At 35.6% G+C, this 20,806-nt stretch overlaps 1 protein-coding gene across 2 annotated transcripts in view; it reads left to right on the forward strand.

Moving 5' to 3' along the window:
• The window catches only part of LOC145666602 (A disintegrin and metalloproteinase with thrombospondin motifs 7-like), a 347,276-nt gene that overhangs the window by 201,518 nt on the left and 124,952 nt on the right, over nt 1–20,806 (forward strand). For both annotated transcript variants that reach the window (XM_081734010.1, XM_081734009.1), the window contains exons 4-6: nt 7,858–8,072; nt 10,917–11,003; nt 18,503–18,630. In XM_081734010.1, the coding sequence (XP_081590136.1) occupies nt 7,858–8,072; nt 10,917–11,003; nt 18,503–18,630 (430 nt within the window). The remainder of the gene's footprint in view (nt 1–7,857; nt 8,073–10,916; nt 11,004–18,502; nt 18,631–20,806) is intronic.

Genomic DNA, 20,806 nt, shown 5'->3' on the forward strand with positions numbered 1-20,806 from the left:
ACGTCCCACGGTTATGCCTGTTAGGCTAAAGGAGACGGTGATAATGAGAGATGAGTGAAATGGTGGAATGAAGAAAGTGGGAGAAAACGGGAGAACCCCGAGAAAACCCACGAGCACGGTGCTTGTCCACCACAAAGTTCACTTGGCGGGGGTTGGGATCAAACCCGGGACGCCAAGCACCAGAGGTGTACGCTCTACCACTGAGCCACCGCGCCCCCCTTCATGAAGCAAGGAGTGAATATTCTACTTGGGCTTAGAACTATCGCTACTACACTTTTAATTGACAACTAATAGTTTATGTTTATTATTTCTGTCCATTTTCTACAAATTACTTGCAGAGATTATTCGGAGTAAATGTTTTATTTTAGTAATGTTTCATTAATGTTTAGTCATATATTACTTACTATTTCAAATATTTATAAGTTTCCCCTTCCGATTAGGGTAATTAAAAACGAAGTTTCCTCTTTTTATAAAATTCTTGATAATTGTAATGCTTTATTAAAAGGACGTAATTCTGGATTATTTGGAGATATTCAAATAAATTAGAATGGAGACGATAATACTAAGCAACCTTATTAGAACAAAACATTGCTGTTTAAGAAAAAAAGCAGCGTAGAGTATGGGATTCGAACTGATGATCGTGGATAAAAACAAAACATTAAGGAAGCATGCGCTAGCCGTCTACTCTACAAAGGTATGTTGAGGTTCATTTTCTTAGTAAACGCATATTAGAAACTCAGTACCACAAACTGCCTGATTGCTTCGCATATTTTGTGCCTTATTTCCTTTTATTTGCTTGTTTACGTATAAAATGTTTAATGTCTATTATTATTACAGCTAAGCAAAATGTATTGTAACTAACATTATGAAAGATTTACATTGTATTTCTAATAAAGCATAAAATTCCCTCTCTCTCTGTAAATTCGCCGCGAGTTTGCCACTCTTAGGAAAATGGAACTTAAAATTTGGCGATGAGTTTCGGAGATTTCTTTCATCAATTATAACTTCTTTATTTTTTAATTTTTTACAGAAATGTTTTTTTCTGGAAATATGTGGTTTCCTTTTTCTGCATAATTCTAAGAAGACATTGAACATTTTCTATCACAAGAAACAGAGTTATTTCTATTTATGTAATTTTGAAAGACATGCGCCAGAAATTCTGGACAGAAGTGTAGTTTCTTTTATTTATACTCCATAAGTAATATTTTATTTATACTCCATTCCAATGAACCGATTCTAGACAAAAAAAAGTGCCCTGCGCGCCTCTAATCCACCTTCACTCGCTGACGCTCGCTTGGCAATATTATGTTATTTAAATATTAAACTTTGGTTCAGAAAGGAACCAACCTGCTATTAACCTAATATATATGGGCTAACAGGGAAGTTCTCAAAACCGAAACCGAAAGATCGAATCACTGAATCGAAAAAATGAATGAAATGGCCAAAGTAAAGACTTAACAAGAGGAATTTGTGATTTTTTTTATAAATGTGTAGAAGGAAATTTTTGATCTGTATTTCACTTTTGATTAGCTGTCAAAAATGCAAAATGTACCGTAGTTGGCATAGTCTCTCACCAGTGCAAGGGAATATGGTAGCTTTGAAAGGAATTTGGTTAGAATCAAAACTAGTAAATTAGAAATATCTACCTAGGAATTAACATTTGCAGCTGCAGCGGTAGCTGTAGCTATAAAGAAATGAATAATCGAGGTATTCATTGTTCTATGCTAAAGCTTAACATTTTCATTTATATGCCATTAAAATTTTTGTCATTTACGTGCAAATAGCTGCCTTACCGATAGTGTAATTATCTCATTTAAGCTACATAACCATGTAATACTTAAGCACAAATGTCTTTATAGTATTATTAAAGGAACTATTTGGTTGCTTTCCTTACACTATTTGAAATTCCATTACATACTCAGAGAATATAACGTAAATACGTTTGTTATTTTTGTAACATTTTTATATTCCACTTATAAAATCACTAATTTGTATATAGATCAATTAAATTATTATTAGAGCAGCTCACAAATAAATTCATCTCAACAAAAATATTAAGAATACGCCTTTTAAAATTTTATTAGGTCATTTTTCTAGAAACCACCTTGTTAAGCACACAACTATATTAACGTAGTGTACATCCTCGCACACTACACACTATGCACTCGCAGACTTGTGAACTTGGACCTTTTGACACACACACTAGATGACGTCAGTTGCGGTAATAAGCGTACTTCGAATGTGCACTTGTATCTTTTGGACACGGCCAGTATTATAACTCAAATATACTATATATTGAATAAAGTATATTAGAGTATAATACAAACCATACACTTATCGCCTTAAAAAAGAAAACGAAGAAACACACACAAAACTTAAAAAAAACGATCTAGACTGTAATACTGGCTGAAGTATAGTACTGTGTTTAATAAATACATTTACTAAACTAAGAAATAAGCACATTTGGGCTTGCTATATGGTATATTGTTGTGGAACACCAAGCGCAGCCGTTAACGAAAATAAATTATTCCTTGGAAGATGGGCGATTAAGCAGACGAACGGTTAAAGGGAAGGCGGTGAAGAGTGAGTCTGCTGTATGTATTTTCTCCTCAGGGTGACTTGAATTGAAAAATGTTTAATTTTCAATACCTGAGAAAAGTTCTAATTATTTAATTGTGACTATTGCAAAACGAGCGAACTACTGTATTTTGTCGTTTTCAACTTCTTCTTTAAATGAAAACGTAAAGAAGTGTTTCAGTTTAACGTCCCACGTTTATGCCCGTTAGGCTAATGGAGATAGATGATAGAAAAATGGTGAAATGAGAATGTGGGAGGAAACTAGAAGTGCCCGAGAAAATCCACGGACACAATGTTGTCCACCACAAATTTACTTGGCTGGAAATCAAACTAAGGACCTCATTCACCAGACGTAAGCGCTCGACCACTGAGTCCCTCATGCCCCCATTAGTACTTTAAAAATTATTTCATTAAATAGAAGTGTCCTATATTGTTCAGTACGGGATTTTCTGCTAGACATAAATGAGCGTTATTTTTTCTAGAATTTTTATTTTTCATCTAGATCTTCCGGTATGAAATAGCACTAAACTTTAGCAGGAAGTTTGGGAGTCCTTCTCTAAAAAAATGTGGAAAAATGATCCTCCTAAAATTGCAGTTTTAGGTATTGTATTTGTTTTCTTTTCTTCGCAGTGAAAAATCTGTATTTTTGAATGACAATATGGCGGCATAACCAGGGAGGTTTTAAGATTCTAACCCCTTATCTAAGATCTCCTCAAGTTGTTCTGAACGCCGATCATATGTGATGAAGGAAGTGTGATTTTTTATTTATTTAGCTGAAAATAGCACTGGGAAACGCTCGTTCAATTTCTCACTTGAAAATTATCAACACTACAAATCCGAAGTTTTACCTATTTTCATCCCTGCTAAAGTCTACCCAAACTTTATATCCTCTCTCTCTGCTCTATAAAGATATCGGGCTCCACTATCATTTAAGAAATGCGGTGAAATATTAGACTTTTCCTTTTTTCTCCTTTTCTTTTTTCTGAGCACCCCACAAATTTTCTGGAGGTACTCGAGCACCGGAACACCCATGGAGTCAGTGCCCCTGTTCAGTAGGGTGGGCCAAAAAAACTCATTTTTTTATTTCGAAGTTGTAATAGCGCGGAAAAGTTGCGAATTATATAGACAAAGAAAAATAAAAAAAAATTGTCGAAATCGGTTGACATCTTCCGGTCGCACATAGACCCTAAAGTTTGACAAAATATGAAAAAAAAAATCATTTTTGCGATTATTTTTTAAATTTTTGAATTAAATGTTTTCGTAATATAATAATTCTTAACGTCTTCAAATAGAGCCTAAAAACATTGTATTTTAATTTGGTTTAGATCAGTTGATATCTTCCGGTCGCGCATAGGGCCTAAAATTTGTCAAAATATTGAAAATGTTACATTTTTACGAGTTTTTTTTTAAATATATTTAATATACTGTTTTTAAACATAATACTTACAGTATTTTTATTTTTGAACATAAGAACATTGTGTTTTATTAAGATGCGAATAAATTAACAACTTCCCATTGCGCAATGATCCCAATGCTATAGAAAAACAGTACCTACGGTGTAAAAAAGATAGTCCTGTGACATGATGGGTGATAACAGTAACAACGTGCATGGTACTTTTTGACTTGCTCTATATTTAAAAAGCTTAAATATTTATTAAGCTCATTCAAAAAGGTTTCGTAGAATTATTAAGGAAGAGCATTACTCGCTGATTCAAGAACCCGGCTAACTGTACGTTGGCCACGTTACTCCAAATTCTGAAAGCTCTGAAGATATTGTCAAGTCTGTAATTTCTTACCTGTCTGAGTGTGGTATTTTTCTTGAAAATCTAATTGTTATCGGATGTGATGGTACAGCTGTGAATACAGGTTGGAAAACTGATCTGGTTCTCCGAGTTGAACTTCATTTGAGAAAACCTGTACAATGGGCAATTTGCCTACTTCATTTTAATGAGTTGCCATTCCGCCACATGTTTGAGCACCTGGATGGGCCTAGTTGTTCTAAAGGGCCAATCGGTGAAAAGTTCGTAGGCTGCCAAAAACTTCCGGTGGTTAACTTCCAGAGTATTGATTGTCAGATCCCAGAGATAGACAGAAACATGCTTAGCAAAGATCAGCAATACCTACTTCATATATCAAAGGCAATAAAATCAGGATCCTGTAATGAAGATTTGGCTGTACGAGATCCTGGGCACTTATCACATTCGAGGTGTTGACAAAAGCAAACAGAACTCTCAGATTGTACATTAGTGAAGAAAGACCCTCACCTGAACTTCAAGAACTAGTTTTGTTTATATTAAAATCATACATGCCAATGTGGTTTACTATCAAAACAAGTAAACACTTTACAGATGGCCCGAAACTTGTTTACCAAGCAGTACAGTCTACCAGGTATTTGCCAAAACCTTTGCTTGATGTTGTCGACCCTGTGATCGAATGGAATGTTTTATTTCGCCCGCCCAGAACACTTACTGTTAGCCATGACTCAAGATGACAGGAAACACATAAGAGAGCTCGGACTGCGAAGAATTCTTAAAGCAAGGCAGAGAGATGCAAGAAGGAGAACATTCATGCCACCAAAAATCAACTTTAATGCGCAAGAATACTCAGAAATTATCAACTGGATGGACTGTGAATTATTTTCTCCTCCATTGTTGGCAGAAATCAGTGACGACGAGATCAAATTGCACATCGGCAGTGATTCAATCCCTGACTGGAATATTACTATGAAGCAATTCCCAGTTCACACGCAGGCTGTTGAACGCTTTGTAAAACTCGTCACGGAAGCCTCAGGAAAAGTTTGTGGAGCTGAATCACGAGATGCATTTATAAGAACCACTCTGCTGTCCAGATCATCTATGCCTAAATTCGCCAGCAAATCAGTCTTCAAAGTACCTTCGGCTACAAAATAGAGAAGAGTACTAATGGACACTGGACAGGTTCAACTAACATGGACTATTTATTCAGAACTCTCTTTCTTCCTTTTTATATATATAAAAGTAAGTTTATTGTTAAAAACCACATTGTAACTTAAATAAATATTTAAGCTTTTTAAATATAGAGCAAGTCAAAAAGTACCATGCACGTTGTTACTGTTATCACCCATCATGTCACAGGACTATCTTTTTTACACCGTAGGTACTGTTTTTCTATAGCATTGGGATCATTGCGCAATGGGAAGTTGTTAATTTATTCGCATCTTAATAAAACACAATGTTCTTATGTTCAAAAATAAAAATACTGTAAGTATTAAGTTTAAAAACAGTATATTAAAGATATTTTTAAAAAAAACTCGTAAAAATGAAACATTTTCAATATTTTGACAAATTTTAGGCCCTATGCGCGACCGGAAGATATCAACTGATCTAAACCAAATTAAAATACAATGTTTTTAGGCTCTATTTGAAGACGTTAAGAACTATTACATTACGAAAACATTTAATTCAAAAATTTAAAAAAATAATCGCAAAAATGATTTTTTTTTCATATTTTGTCAAACTTTAGGGTCTATGCGCGACCGGAAGATGTCAACCGATTTTGATAATTTTTTTTTATTTTTCTTTGTCTATATAATTCGCAACTTTTCCGCGCTATTACAACATCGAAATAAAAAAATGAGTTTTTTCGGCCCACCATACTGTTCAGTAAGGAACTTATTCTGAGATCCTATTACACATTAGTAACACATTTTAACGTTCTTCTGGTGTCCTGTGTGACAATGCGTTGGCGGTTCTGCATGTGTGTGGTCCTAATTAGAGTGACGATAGATTTAAGATCCAGCGAAACCATGAAAAAATGCACATTTATGGATGAGTTTTCAACAGTGAAGTTTCATAATATGCGTTTACTGTGTAATATGCGTGTACTCTCAGAAGATTAAATGCATTGTTTTGTCAGCAAGATCAGTCGAAATGTCTTCGTGATGTCTGGAGATTTATTTAAAAATAAATTCTAATGAAAAGTTAATATAATCTTGATGTAGTTTAGAGCTTTTCCAAAAATGAATTTGAAATACATTTATAGAATAGAAGATTTTTGAATATTATAAAAGCTACAAACTTAGCAACATATTGAAATTTATTTTTGGTTAGAACTTATATTATCGTGTCAAATTTTAATGCATATATACATTTAATATATACAGTTAATAATATTGGCGAATACCCTAGCTAAACTACAATACTGTACAATTAAAAGTACAATATACTAACGAGTTAAGCACGATTGACACAATGACATTGATTTTATGCTGATAACCATAACCATATAGAAGTTGTATTAGAACCGGAATAATTGTTTGAGTTGTTTTTTTCTAATGTTATTCATATATTTCATAGTCCATAGTCGATAAGTCAAGTACTTACCGAGATATTCGGAATTTTGTAAAAGCTGACAGCGTTACCAACTTCTACAGCGCAAAATTCTCAGCTTTTACAAAATTCCGAATATCTCGGTAAGTACTTGACTTATCGACTTCAAATAAACGTGAGAATGCTTCTTATGACATACCAAATTGTTCTATAAATTTTAAATCGTAATGTATTTATGACCTTTTTCGAGTTATTGCACCATATCTAAACTCGACTTTTGTCTTATCTGTTATGTCAACACTGTTTAACGCACCCATCTAAACTTGGTGTCAATTTAAACCGTTCTGGCCCATATTTAAATTATTGTGCAAAACTAGTGTGTACCTCACTCCCTGTGTGTGCAAAAGGCGTTTAAATGTGACACATATTTAACGTTATTTCTCGAGAAGTTTGCAACACTGACCTGCGGGTAGCATATCATTCGTCTTCCTTTTTAGTGTTGAATGCAATTATGAAATACAATTTAGGTCGTTTCATTTAAAAAATCATAACTTTATATTGGGTTGGCAACACTGTTCATCCGGTGATGTCAAATAATACGTCTGGCAATGTGCCCCTTTGCATAGTTGCTTCGTGCAAAGTTTCGCTTCCCTCTCTCTTTTGGTTTCTCCGTCATCAAGGTTTGACATTATAAATGGCGCACCCGATAAATCCAATTTTTACTAAACTTATATATATATATATAAAAAGACTAATGTCATCATTCACTTCTCTACATAGCGAATGAATTTTATAAGATACATAATTATGGTTTTGGTTCTCAATGCAACAGAAATATAAATATTCAATACGGTGTTAAATTTCAAATTTCTCTCCTGGAAATTCTTAATTTTTGACTTAGGTCACTTGTCATTTAAGCGACCCATATATGAAATGAATAAATAATAATAGCAATAGTTTCTTCCTGTTTTAGAGCCTCGATGGAAGACAACCGAGACCCGCTTGGAATGGCAGTCAAAATCGGGCAAGGTAAAAGTGCAGGAAAGGGAAAGAGGAAGGAAATCAAGATCACGTCGTTCCATAAGCAAAGAAAAACACGTTGAAACACTGCTGGTGGCTGACCATTCGATGATGAACTTCCATGAGAATGGAGACGTGGAGACATATATTCTAACTATCATGAATATGGTAGGTTATATAGTTTAATATTTATTATGTCCTTAATCTGAATTTTTTACCCCAGAAAAATAACGATAGAATGTTTACTTCAATGGTGCATGAGAGATACACGTGGATATACGATGTATACACATCTATTTTTAATTCTTTTTTATTTCTTTTAGTTTAATGCCCCACGATTATGCCATTTAGACTAAGGGAGACGGATGATTAAGGCAAGTGAATAATAATGGAAGAATTGGTGGAATGAGGTGGTGGGAGGAAACGAGATCATCCCGAGAAAACCCACAGGCACGATGTTGTTCATCATAAACTTAGTTGGGCAGGGATTGAACCAGGGATTCCATACCCCATAAGTAAGTGGTCTACCACTAAGCCACCCTGCTTCCAATCTATTTTTAGTATCTCATTATCAATCTACTTTTAATATCTCGCTATGCACTTACCTTAATTTTACGTGCTGTTATATTTACATTCATTACACTTATAACACCCTACTAAAGTTTCTTCCTGGTCATCATCCTGGAAAAAAGAAGTGTGGCGGGCCGAGATATGTTTTTGTTTTGACCGGCACAACACAAGAGTAGTAATGAGCCACAATCTGGAACCAAAATCCAACTACTAACCTATCTTCAATATCTTAGCTCTTAGCGTAGATCTCGACCAAGACTAAACTTCAGATGATAGATATTTGTTATCCTGATAAAATTCACGAATCCAGTATGATTTTTCAAACTAAAAAGAAAAAAGTTGTTTTCAGGGAGTCCAGAAAATTTCAAAATAAAAATTGTAGAAAAATTAATCAAAAGTTTTCAAACTTTTTCAACTTTTCCAATGAATTCAAAAATTTAAAAACAAAATTTAAAGAATGATTGAAAAAATAATTGAAAAAATTTCCAAAGTAGAAAATATTCTCAGTAAGTGCAAAATTTTTCAGTCAGTGAAAAATTTTAAATAAATTTTTCAAACTAAAAATATTCAATATGTGCAAACATTTTTAAACTAAAAAAGGAAACTTTTTAGTGAGCAATGGAAAAATATAAACAATATTTTCAAAGTATTCACCCAATTGAAACGCAGCAAAGATAATTTTTCACCACTTTTCTTAAATTGTCATTCTTGATGAGAAATCCTAAGGTTCTGACAAAGGAGCCCACCAATAGGCTTAGACTACCAGTCGTGCCTCAAAATATTAAGGCTGAAAATGTGACATTGATCATATCAATTGCATTTAATTGTCCATCAGGTTTCAACTCCAAAATTTCGATCAATGAATGATACTGTCTCATGTATCACATGACACAAGTCAAGAAATGTGTTACTGTGACGTCAGAATAATTTCCTTACAAGATATATTTCAATATGGCACCACATCCTAATGCCCACCCTAATGGCATCATATCATATGACGAAGGACGGGCCAAATTTTCAGTTTCTCGCCAAAATATCACGTGATCTCTAAGACCTAACGGGAGAAAACATCTGAATCCCTCAGCCAATCAACGACTAGTTAACCCGTCAGGCCACTAATATTTCCTATCTATTGCAGAGATGATCACTTGGCACACAAACTGAAAGATGCTTCATTGTATTAATAGTTGATAATCTCTGGTGTTCATCTTATGTTTAATGTAGGAGAATCGAGCAGGGGTGGGGAGATAAGAATATTTCAGGTTCTTCCTAAACCAGATTACCCTCGTATTTGTTGCCAAGAGATGACCAGTTGGATAGCAAAGGGGAGATGTTGTCATATATTAACAATTAGTAGCTTTTTCTGTTCATCTTACGTTTAGTATAGGAGAACCGATGGTGGTAATAACATTTCAGAATGTTCTTAAATTAGTTTACCCTCTATCTATTGCAAAGAAATGACCGCTTGGTATGACAAAGGAGAGATGTTGTCATGTATTAATGGTTAGAAGTTTTTGGTGTTTATCAGAAGTTTAATACGAGAAACCGGTAAAGGTAAGAATATTTCAGAATTTTCTCTGTAATGTTTACCCATTATCTATTGCAAAGAGATGACCGACTGGTACGGTAAAAAAAGAGATGTCATACTTCAATAGTTAGTAGGTTTTTATGTTCATTTGGCTTTTAGCATAGGAGAAACAGAAGGGGAGATAGGAAAGTTTCGGGATATTCTGAAATATATTTACCTCCGTTAAAAATATTATAAAGTAAAAATATTTCATAATGCCGGTGTAGCGTAGTCGGTAAGGCATCTGTCTACCTGCTAAATGGGCGGCCCGGATTCGGTAGGGGCACGAATTTTTGCTTGTTCTACACTCGTTTCAGTGCGACTCTGCGGTTCACAGAACTTCTTTAAAATGGGTACTGAGCCAACTTGGCTAAGTAAATGAGGCGGAACGTGTTGCTGACTGCATCACCTCTATGAGTGCCGAAGTTAAGAAAGTGTGGAACGTTTACCTGCACACACAGTCCTTAAACTTACACGAACTGTTCTGGAAGGGGAATGATCTTTATTTCTAGTATAAGTAGTAGTTCGATGGTACATTTATTAGTTTTATATACATATAAATGTGTAATGAGATAAAGTCTCCTTTCGTCTGTCTTGTATGTTGAGAAACTTAAGCAAAATCGGGCATTGTATCTCCTTCTGTTCAATTCTTTAAAAAGTTTTGTGTTATCACCTGTAAAAATCAATTTTAGTCTAATTTTTTAATCTAATTTTTCTGATTTTAAGCTTAAGTATTTGTGGTTTAGGCGGTTCTATTCTTTGATTTATCTGTTTTCATGAAACTAGGAATGGCTCACTCTGACTGCCAACTTCTTAAAAACCTTCAATCGTTTGAATGCTATCTCTAAAGTTAATAGGAAATATTCTTTTTGCAGGTAGCATCGTTATATCATGATCCAAGCATCGGAAATCCAATTAATGTTGTAATCGTTAAAATAATTCTCTTGGAGGATACTGATGAGGTTAGTAATACATTTTAATTCAGATTAATGGTTGGTAAATATTTTGTCATGAATCTAAATATTTCTTTCGTTTTACTTATGAATATAAACTTATATACATAGTTAAGTGAAACCTAACTGCAAGATGAAATTAAAATACAGAGTAAAATAGTCTAAATCTTACCGTTTTTCACAAATTCTTCCATAATTTTGCAAACAGTTATATATGCTAAACTAGTGGACAATCAGGAGGGACAATTTGCCTACTTCAGCGTGCTTCATGAACATTATGATTTTACAACTTGATGATTACATGATTTTTACAACTTTCAGGAACCTGCAGCCAAAATCGCAAACTTGGTATTGAAATCGCACTTGCATATCATTTTATTTCAGTTAAGTCGTTGCTTGTCTTCGTACGCAGTTTTCAGTACAGCTCACTGGTAGAGCGTTCATCTCTGGTGCGAGGACTCTGGTTAGATCCCAGGGCATGTGGGTTTGTGATGGACTACATCGTGCCTGTTGGTATTTTCAAACATTCTTCCATTCCGTTCCAAATTCTCATTTTAGCAATTGTTTTCATATTCATCATCCGTCTTCTTTAGCCTACAGGGCAAATCTGTGGAACGTAAAACTGAAATATTTCACTTAATTTTTTAACTACCTCATGATCTCTTAATCTGACACAATCTCCCACCAGTTTTGATCCACCAATGTTGTTTCAGTGCCTGTGTGGTCAGTGAGGTTGAATTTATATCTTACATAATCCAATTTTATTACTCACTTCTTGATTACGGCTCTTGAATCCATCTGAACACAATTGAAAAAACATTCTACCTACTATTGTAGGTGAAGGCATTCAATGTAAAAGAAAAAAGAAAAAAAAAAGACACCTAATTGGATATATATATATATATATATATATATATATATATATATATATATATATATAAAAGAGAACGCACAAAATCCTTTGTCCGCTCATCACGCTAATACGGCTGAACCGATTTCTTTCATTTTTGGAGGGTTGTTAGGATTTGGACCCTAGATGGTTTTTATCATATCACTTTAATTTTTAATTACCAGTGTCTTGAGATAATTGACCATTCAAGTGTCCATAACGTACAAATCCTTTGTTATTAGTTCATCATAGGTATAAAAATAAACGTATTTATATGCAACCCGCATGACCCTGTGACTCGGCGGGTTAACATAACTGACAGGCGCTATAAATCACTTGAAAGCGAAAAAGTAAAAATTATCTAAGTAACAAAGTTTATTGCGTTCCGGGATGACCGCAGCGAAGCGGGGCGGGTTGGGGTGACCGCAGCGAAGCGGGGCGGGTTAACATAAATGACAGGCGATATAATGTTAACATTAGTGCAATCTTCTATGGTTTTTATCATATCACTTGAAAGCGAAAAAGTAAAAATTATCTAAGTAACAAAGTTTATTGCGTTCCGGGCTGACCGCAGCGAAGCGGGGTGAACGCTGCTAGTATATATATATATATATATATATATATATATATATATATATATATATATATATATATATATATATATATATTAAAGTCCACGATTTGTAAAATTTTATGTCAATTACCAAGATCATATACATTTTATAAGCATAACAAAAAGCAAACGTATTTGTCTAATGTCGATAGCACATTGAAATTTGGAACCACTTGTTACAACATGAGGAAGCGAGATGAATTTGGTTCCTGCTAGCCTATTCCATTTACAGTTAGTACCACGCTTTTCTCATAGATGGCAGAATAATTCGTTTTGATAAGATTTCAAAGTAGCGAGTTTCTTGTTTGCATCAACTGAATAAAAATTCGAAAGGTGGTAATGATATCATTCATGTATTTTTCTAGTGTACCGTATTTCGCCAAATCCGTGGATTATACGAATCATGAGTTTATAGTACTTAGGGTACAGCCAACCACAAGCTTCATAATTTTTTTAAAAAAATTAATAGTTCTTCTCCCGAAGCATTGGCTCGTTGTAGCTGCCATAGGTTATAATCATACCTAATTAAAAGTTGTATTTACTTTTAACTGTAAGAAAAAAAAAGTTTCCCAAGAACAGTGGCGGATCTAGCTCGGGGCCGGGGGCCTAGGCTTCCCAGTGTTTGAGTGACAAAAGTAACTTAAGCTATTATTTATACTTATTATAGGCCTAGTCTGGGGTCTGGCTGGTCCCCAGTTTATTTTTTTTATTTCTAGATCCGCCTGTGCCGTCTGCCTACGAACTAATTTACACACAAGTTATATATACACAAGTATGTATACTAAAATATAAATATGGTTACGACCACGGGTAAAAGTGGATCCAGAGCCGTAGCTAGAGATTTCAGCGCCCGGGGCGAAGTAGAATTCGGCGCCCCCCTACACTCCACACTAAGCTTTTCCTTTTTTTTTTTTTGCATATAAGAGATGCAGCTTTTGTTATACTAAAAATGCAGCTTTTGTTGTTGATTTTTTTTATTATTAATCTGCTTGGACAGATCATTCCAACAGCCAAAACTTTTTTTTTTGTTTTTTTTTTTTTTGTTTTGCAAATAATAGCTGTTTTCAAGTGGCGTATTTTGGACTTTTTGTTAAACTTGACAAAACTTTGGTTCGCATACAGATCCACTTGGAGATCAGTTATGGAAATTTATAATACAGCTATTTGTAACATTTCATATTATCGATAAGAAATGAAATTTCAATACATAAGAAACTACGTGCTTTTAAAATGTTTGAAATGGATGACAGCAGTAATTTCCAGTAATAATCGTAAACTTTTGTAATTTTATTCTGTATATGAACACGCAAATAACATTTTAATTTCGCTTATTGTGATATCAGCAATTAAACCGGTTACATGTGTTAATGATAAACTTTATTGTACTACTCTTAAAAGTCGGTGGTGTGATATCATTGTTTTAAACCCTAACAAAAGATAAGATTGACGACATAAAAGACATTTTTTAAGAATAAGTATCACGGGGTATTCGACCATGTCCCGAGATACCATATGAAAATTCTATTTGAGGATTTCAATGCGAAGGAAGGGCGACATGATATTTTCAACAGGGGTTACAGGGAAAGAAAGTCTGCATAAGGAAATTAATGACAACGGCGTTAGTTCCGTGAACTTTGGAACATCAAAAAACCTTATCGTGAAGAGTACAAAATTCCCACATCGCGACGTTCATAAATACACATGGAGCTCACCAGATAGAAGAACACATAATCAAATTGCTCACCTTTTATAGAAGATAGTCTAGCATAATAGATGTTTGCTCGTTCAGAGGACAAGACTGTGACACTGATCACTATCTGGTAGCCACAATAGTAAGAGAGAGATTATCGTTGAATAAAGAGAATATTCAACATCTGAAAAAGAAGAGGGTTAGTTTAAAGAAATTAGAGAAGAACCAGACGAGAGGGGAATACCAGATTGAAGTGTAATAGATTCCCGTTCTTAGGTTTTGAGAGCACTAATGTTGAGGATACTTGGGTTCAAGTTACGGATAGCACTAAAATTTCAGCGGGCACGCGGAAATATGTAGGAAGATTTCATGGTTCGACCCGGAATGCACCAAACTAACAGAGAAGGAAGAATAGGCGAAACTGCGTTGACTACATAATCCGAACGATATAACTACACTAAATTTCGTTGATATCAAACGTGAAACTTCCAAAATGTTTAGAAGAGAGAAACGCGATTTTTTGAAAGCTGAAATTAATGAACTTGAAGATAAAGTAAAGTATGAATTAATAAAATAAAAAAAATCGAGACATGTTCGAAGGGGAACAACGAATTTATCAACCTAGCGCGTATATATTAAAGACAGACGACGGAACAATTCTTACTGGTACAGGTAGCATCTTGAATAGATAGAAAGAAGTGAGGAACGTTTTTTTCAAAACTCGATAGAGCACAAAACGTCTTTTTTTACAGGCGTTGAATTTTTGTTATTATTGTACATAATCTCTATCGAGTTCTGACAAAATGCTCATGATTTAGTATTCTATAAACATGGAACATTTCGAGATTTACCAGTTCTAGGGATGCGCACGAGACGAGTCGAGACAGGATTTTCCTGACAAAATTCGAGTCGAGACACGGCTCTTCCAATAGAAAAATATACATTTTTCGAGTCGAGACATCACTTTTACAGCACATTTTCGAGACGAGACAGCCACAAATCTTGTCTCGTGCGCATCCCTAACCAGTTCTGACTTCATAGCTCGATTGATAGCATAAATAGCATACCTATCCCATATATACACCTCCGTTTCTCAAAATTTGCTCCATCGAGGTTTGGAAAAACGGTCCTCATATATTGGACGATTTGCTTAGCACGCAAGCAAAACTAATCTTCGTGGGGAAAGGGAAATGCACAGCAGAACCATAAAGTTCAGAACCTTGCCTAACAGAAGTAGAAATTGCAATGAAGAAATTAAAGAAACACAAATCTCTGGGTGTAGACGAAAATTGTGGAGCAAGATACACAAACTCCTTATCTGGAATAAGAAAGACTTGCCACAAGAGTGGAAAAAATGAATCATTGTTCCATTTCACAAGAAAGTTGACAAAGTGGATTGTAATAATTATCGAAACATTTGTCTTGTGTCAACATCCTATAAAATCCTCTCAAACATATTATTAGCAAGATTGATCCCATGCACGGATGAAATTATTGGAGATTATCAGTGTGGATTTAGACGAAATCATTCAACTATCGACCAGATATTTACCATTCGAAAAATACTCGGAAAGAAATAGGAATACAATACCCCGAAAGGCTTACGACTCATTTAGGAGATAAATATACAACATTCTTGCAGAACTTGGAATACCGAAAAGATAGATTAATTAAGATGTATTTAAACGAATCCCAAAGTAAAGTCCGAGTAGGAAAATTCTTGTCCACGAGCTTCCTCGTTGAGAATGCCCTGAAACAAGGAGATGCGTTGTCGACATTATTATTCAACTTTGTTGTGGAGTACGCTATTAGGAAAATCAAAGATATAGGGCCTGGAGCTGAATAGTATTCACCAGGTTATGGCGTATGCTGATGATGTAAATCTGATAGATGATAGAAGAACAATAGACAGAAACAAAATACATGGAAGATCACTGGGAATGTAATACTGCAAATTGCGGATGCGTTACAGTATCAAATATCATTTTCGATAAAATGGATACTTTCAAGTATCTAGGATCAGTATTAACAGACCAAAATCATATGCACGAAGAAATTAAACGTCGGCTGAAAGATTCGTTATTATTCAGTTCAAAATTTTTTGTTGCCGCGAATTCTGTCGAGGAATTTGAAGCTCAAAATATATAGAACGATAACCATATCTGTTGTTCTGTATTGTTGCGAAACATAGTCGCTTAATTCAAGGGAAGAACGTAAACTGAAAACATTTGAGAATAAATTTCTGAGACGAATAATCGGACCCGAGAGGAACGGCAATCGGGAATGGTGGAGATTTCATAACAAGGAACTGCATAATTTACACCCTTTACCAAACATTATTAGAGTCATCAAACTTAGGAGGCTCAGATGTGCAGGTCAAGTAGCAGAATGAAAGAGAGTAGGAACGCTTTCAAAATTTTGACTGGAAATCCAATCAGAAAACCATTAAGAAGACCTAGACGCAGATGGGAGGACAATATTAAGATGAATATCCGGAGATACAAAGTAGAATCTGGATTCAGTTGGGTAAGGGCAAAAGTGATTGGAGAGGTTTTATGAATGCGGCATTGAACCTCTGGGTACCATAGGCCATAAAGTTAGTTAGTTCTTTTACGGTAAAAAAATATTTTGTGATATACAACGGAAATTCAGAAGGTCTATGTTATGTCTGTATGTAAATAGATAAAACAGAAAACAACTGATACGTAGGCACAGAAAACATATCCTGGCGTTAAATTTCTTTAAATTGGAAGCATTTCATGTCAATGGAATTTAAAAAATCACTGGTAGTATAATCTTTGAAAAAGACGAAATTCGTTGGGTTAAGTTTTGACCCTTTTAGCCCCTACTCTAAGATTTCGAATGTGCTATTATTCCGATTGTTTACCTTCATTTTAATATTCCAGCGTAAACAGCAGCTTGCGTGTGTCTCCTCACACCTCTCATTTTTAAATCTTCATTCTCACCATCGTCATTAGTTTGATTGGGTAAAAAAGCGTGATTAACTAAGAAAACTCATCACCATCACAACGCTGAACACATATTACAAACTTTGATCGTTTCCGATTTTGAAACCGCTTCTGCGCACATTATGTCATTACTCAGCACCTTGTGTATCACATAATCATTAACAAATCGTATATAATAACTTTTTTTAAGTATTAAGTAAAACTTGTTGTGACTGTTATTGAAAATTTTGGGTTGCGAGCTGAGCGAGCAAGAAAATTTTTAACAAATGTATTTCTTTGTAAATTGACAATATTGATTTAATAGGGCGCCAATTATTTTACGGGGCGCCGCGTCCTTAACTTTTTCCGACACCTTTTCATTCTTCTTGCTCGTTCGGCGCCCCCTCCCTACCAGCGCCCGGGGCGACCGCCCCGCTCGCCCCCCCATAGCTACGGCTCTGAGTGGATCTGAAAAGGTAGGGGGACGCATGACGTCATGCCGTTCCCCGTGCCTATGTTTGCCCATTGTAATTTTTTAGAAAGCGAGGGCACGCCACAGATATTTTGTTGAAGTGGGCGGACGACTTCCCCCCGCTTTCCCCCCTCACTTTTGCCCCTGATTACGACCTGTTAATGATAGCGTACTTCATTGGGTTGGCGGTAAAGCTTGTTAAATATAGCACTATACTGAACATGAAGAGTATAAACTGTCTGTGGTATATATACGGTATTTGTGTAGCTTAGTTAATAAATTAGATTCTGCTGCACACGGAACAAATTATGACTTTGTTTATTATGACGCTTGTCCTGATAATAAACTGCAAAGCATGTTCATGTTGAATGTCATCACTTCAATTTTTAAATAAAAATAAGGGGGCAGAGAACGTACCGGAGCAGCCACTGTTAACTATAGGAATTAGCGTTACTCAAAAACTAAGATATTTCTCTTTCATAATACGATTGTTTGTCAATCTCGTACTTCATTTTCGGTTCGAAGATACTTTATGTCCCATAACTATCATCTTTATTTCAATAATTTGGAAAACTTATTGAGGCAAGTGAATTTGTTATTTACTGAGGTACCTTTCGTGGAAGTATCTGAAGACTGGACTTCATTAGGGTGCCCAAATGATATTACCGGATTTTCATTTTCTTGAATATTCCTGAAAAATTGGAAAAGTTTCTCTTGAATTTTTGCTTCAGGAAAGTGTGTGTGTTAAAAATTCGAGATTTGCAGTTGGGCATCGTTAGCTATCTATTTACTTTGATAAAGACTACTGTCGCATAGAATTAACAAACAAACAAACAAACAAACAAATCTTATACCTTAAAATAATTTCTCTTTTGTTTCCATCTATATCGATGTAGCACAGTGATCTGGAAATTACCCAGAATGCTGACAAAACCTTGGAGAATTTCTGCAGGTGGCAGATGGACGTAAACCAGCCAGATGATTCACATCCAAATCATCACGATGTGGCCATTCTTGTGACCAGGTAAGTTATCAGCAGACAGATTGGTGAACATAAGCCACAGACAAGAAATGTATAGACATATATTCTTTTTGTGTTCTCCGCTAAAATTTGTTCTATGGCCGTAAGAGAAACAACCAATTACATAGGGAAGTGTCTTGGAAGAGTGGCGCTGTTGTCGATGTTACTTTTGATGTCATACAGGAGGGAGGAAATAGGTTATTTGTCGAGCTTAGCAGCTTTCAGGCGTCAATAATAAAAACACAACTCTACTGTAGAATAATCTAATGAGAATATTAAGTTAATAAACTACCATTCTACATTCAAAATGTTTAACTCGCTCTTTTAATCTAGCTCAAAAGCATACTAATTTTCCCCTTTCGCAACTCATACATGACACTAAATCTTTCTATACTTATTATCACTTTCTCTACAGATCTTTCGATACATATTATACTTTGGATACTGTCCCTCGAGACACAGTTAACACTGTAATTTCTTTCTGATCACACTACATAATTAAGCGCCAACAACTTGCTCCCTTTGGAAATCAGAGAGGTACTCCACTTTACACTATCGCCGTCTGCTCAGTTCACTGCACACTGCCGTTCTACTCCTCTTCACTTAGTACGAAGTTTATCATAACACCCCAGCATCAACAGCCCGCCGTTGTGGCCGACGCCTGACCTTTGCCAATCCAATCCAGACATCTGATGTGTTTCCAACTCCTGGTGTTTGCTACCTGTTCTTGAAAAATTTGACAGCCAAGTAGCGACATACAATGCCCCATCATTCAACTGTAAAGTGATCAGTAGATGAATTCAAACGTCAACAACGAGATTCCCCAATGATTAGTAGCGTCATGGGTAATCAGCGGAGTGCTAAACATCTCTAAGGAGTGCATTCACGTCATCGTTTGTGAGCACTTGAACGTATTCAAAGTGACTTCATACAGGGTTAGCAGAAGATTAAGATTGGATCGAAATAGCCAACGAATGGTTCTGTCCACGGGCATCTCTGGCGGGGAGCGTGTTCACACCAATATTTTGTGAATATCAAATGGATCAATGTTGAAAGTATTTAGTTCCATATGGAAGAAGTAAAGACAGACAGAATAAATGGAAGTTACATATGTTGTTAAATATTACTTTCATGTTATTGTAATGTCCAACTGATGTGTGCCACTTTCAAAGAAAGGTTTTTTTTTTTAATTGCTACACTCCTTAGTTAGTCAAAGTAGTCTCGGTTTCAGTTACACACTTTTCTTGTTCCTCAACCCGTAACGATTGGATTCCATCGCGAAGGAAGACTGCAGAAGGGAGTAGAATGTACAGAAAGTTGAACTGTGAATTAATAAGGGAAATCTACAAATGAGGGAGGCTAGAGAAGTATGAATAACGTATATGAAGATAAAATTAATGAAAATAGAAGGGTAGCAACTGTTATGTCAATACAAAAACTACAGATGGAAATGAGCTTTTAATGAGCACGGTTTGGCAAAATTCTAAACAAGTAAAAAGTGATTGTAAGTGGTACTGTTCCCAACATGGCATCCATGGGACATCCTTAGCATGTTTTACATACTGTTCAAAAAATGTACAACACTCGCTCTAATAGCACAAATACCTTCTCCGAGCAACCACGCAAGCAACAGTTCAGATGCGTATCTGGTCGTTACACACAGATGTTACAAGTCTGTCTGAGAGATGGCCATTGCCAAAGCCCGATTAGCAGTCAGGTGCCGTTCCACAGTGCTCGATAAGATTTAGATCCGGAAGCCTAAAGCTCTAAATATAGTATTGGCAACACTACGAAGGTATGACGTACTAGCGATGCTCCGCTGAAGGAAGGCGAATGTTTAGCTTATTTTATCGCCCACTCTATTACTACAAAGATAACCAAGAAAGTTCTGTTGTTTTCACACACCATCTTCCAACATCGATATATCACCTAAGATGTACCTGGAAGAACAAAAATAGTCCCCATGAGCATCGACGACCTTCTGCCAACGTTCTGGAAGGCCATGGATTCCATCGCCATAGAACTTGGTGGGCCATGAAGCAAAGAAGGCATGAAGTGCATTTCGCACCTCTACTAGGGATTTGAACTGGCGTCCTCTGAGGCAGTTGTCCAAGGAATGGAACAGGTGATAATCGGACGGAGCAATCTCGGGGGAGTATGACGAATATAATAGCGTTTC

The sequence above is a fragment of the Thermobia domestica genome, chromosome 12, assembly GCF_964235325.1.
Source record: "Thermobia domestica chromosome 12, izTheDome1.hap1.1, whole genome shotgun sequence".
Taxonomy (NCBI): domain Eukaryota; kingdom Metazoa; phylum Arthropoda; class Insecta; order Zygentoma; family Lepismatidae; genus Thermobia; species Thermobia domestica.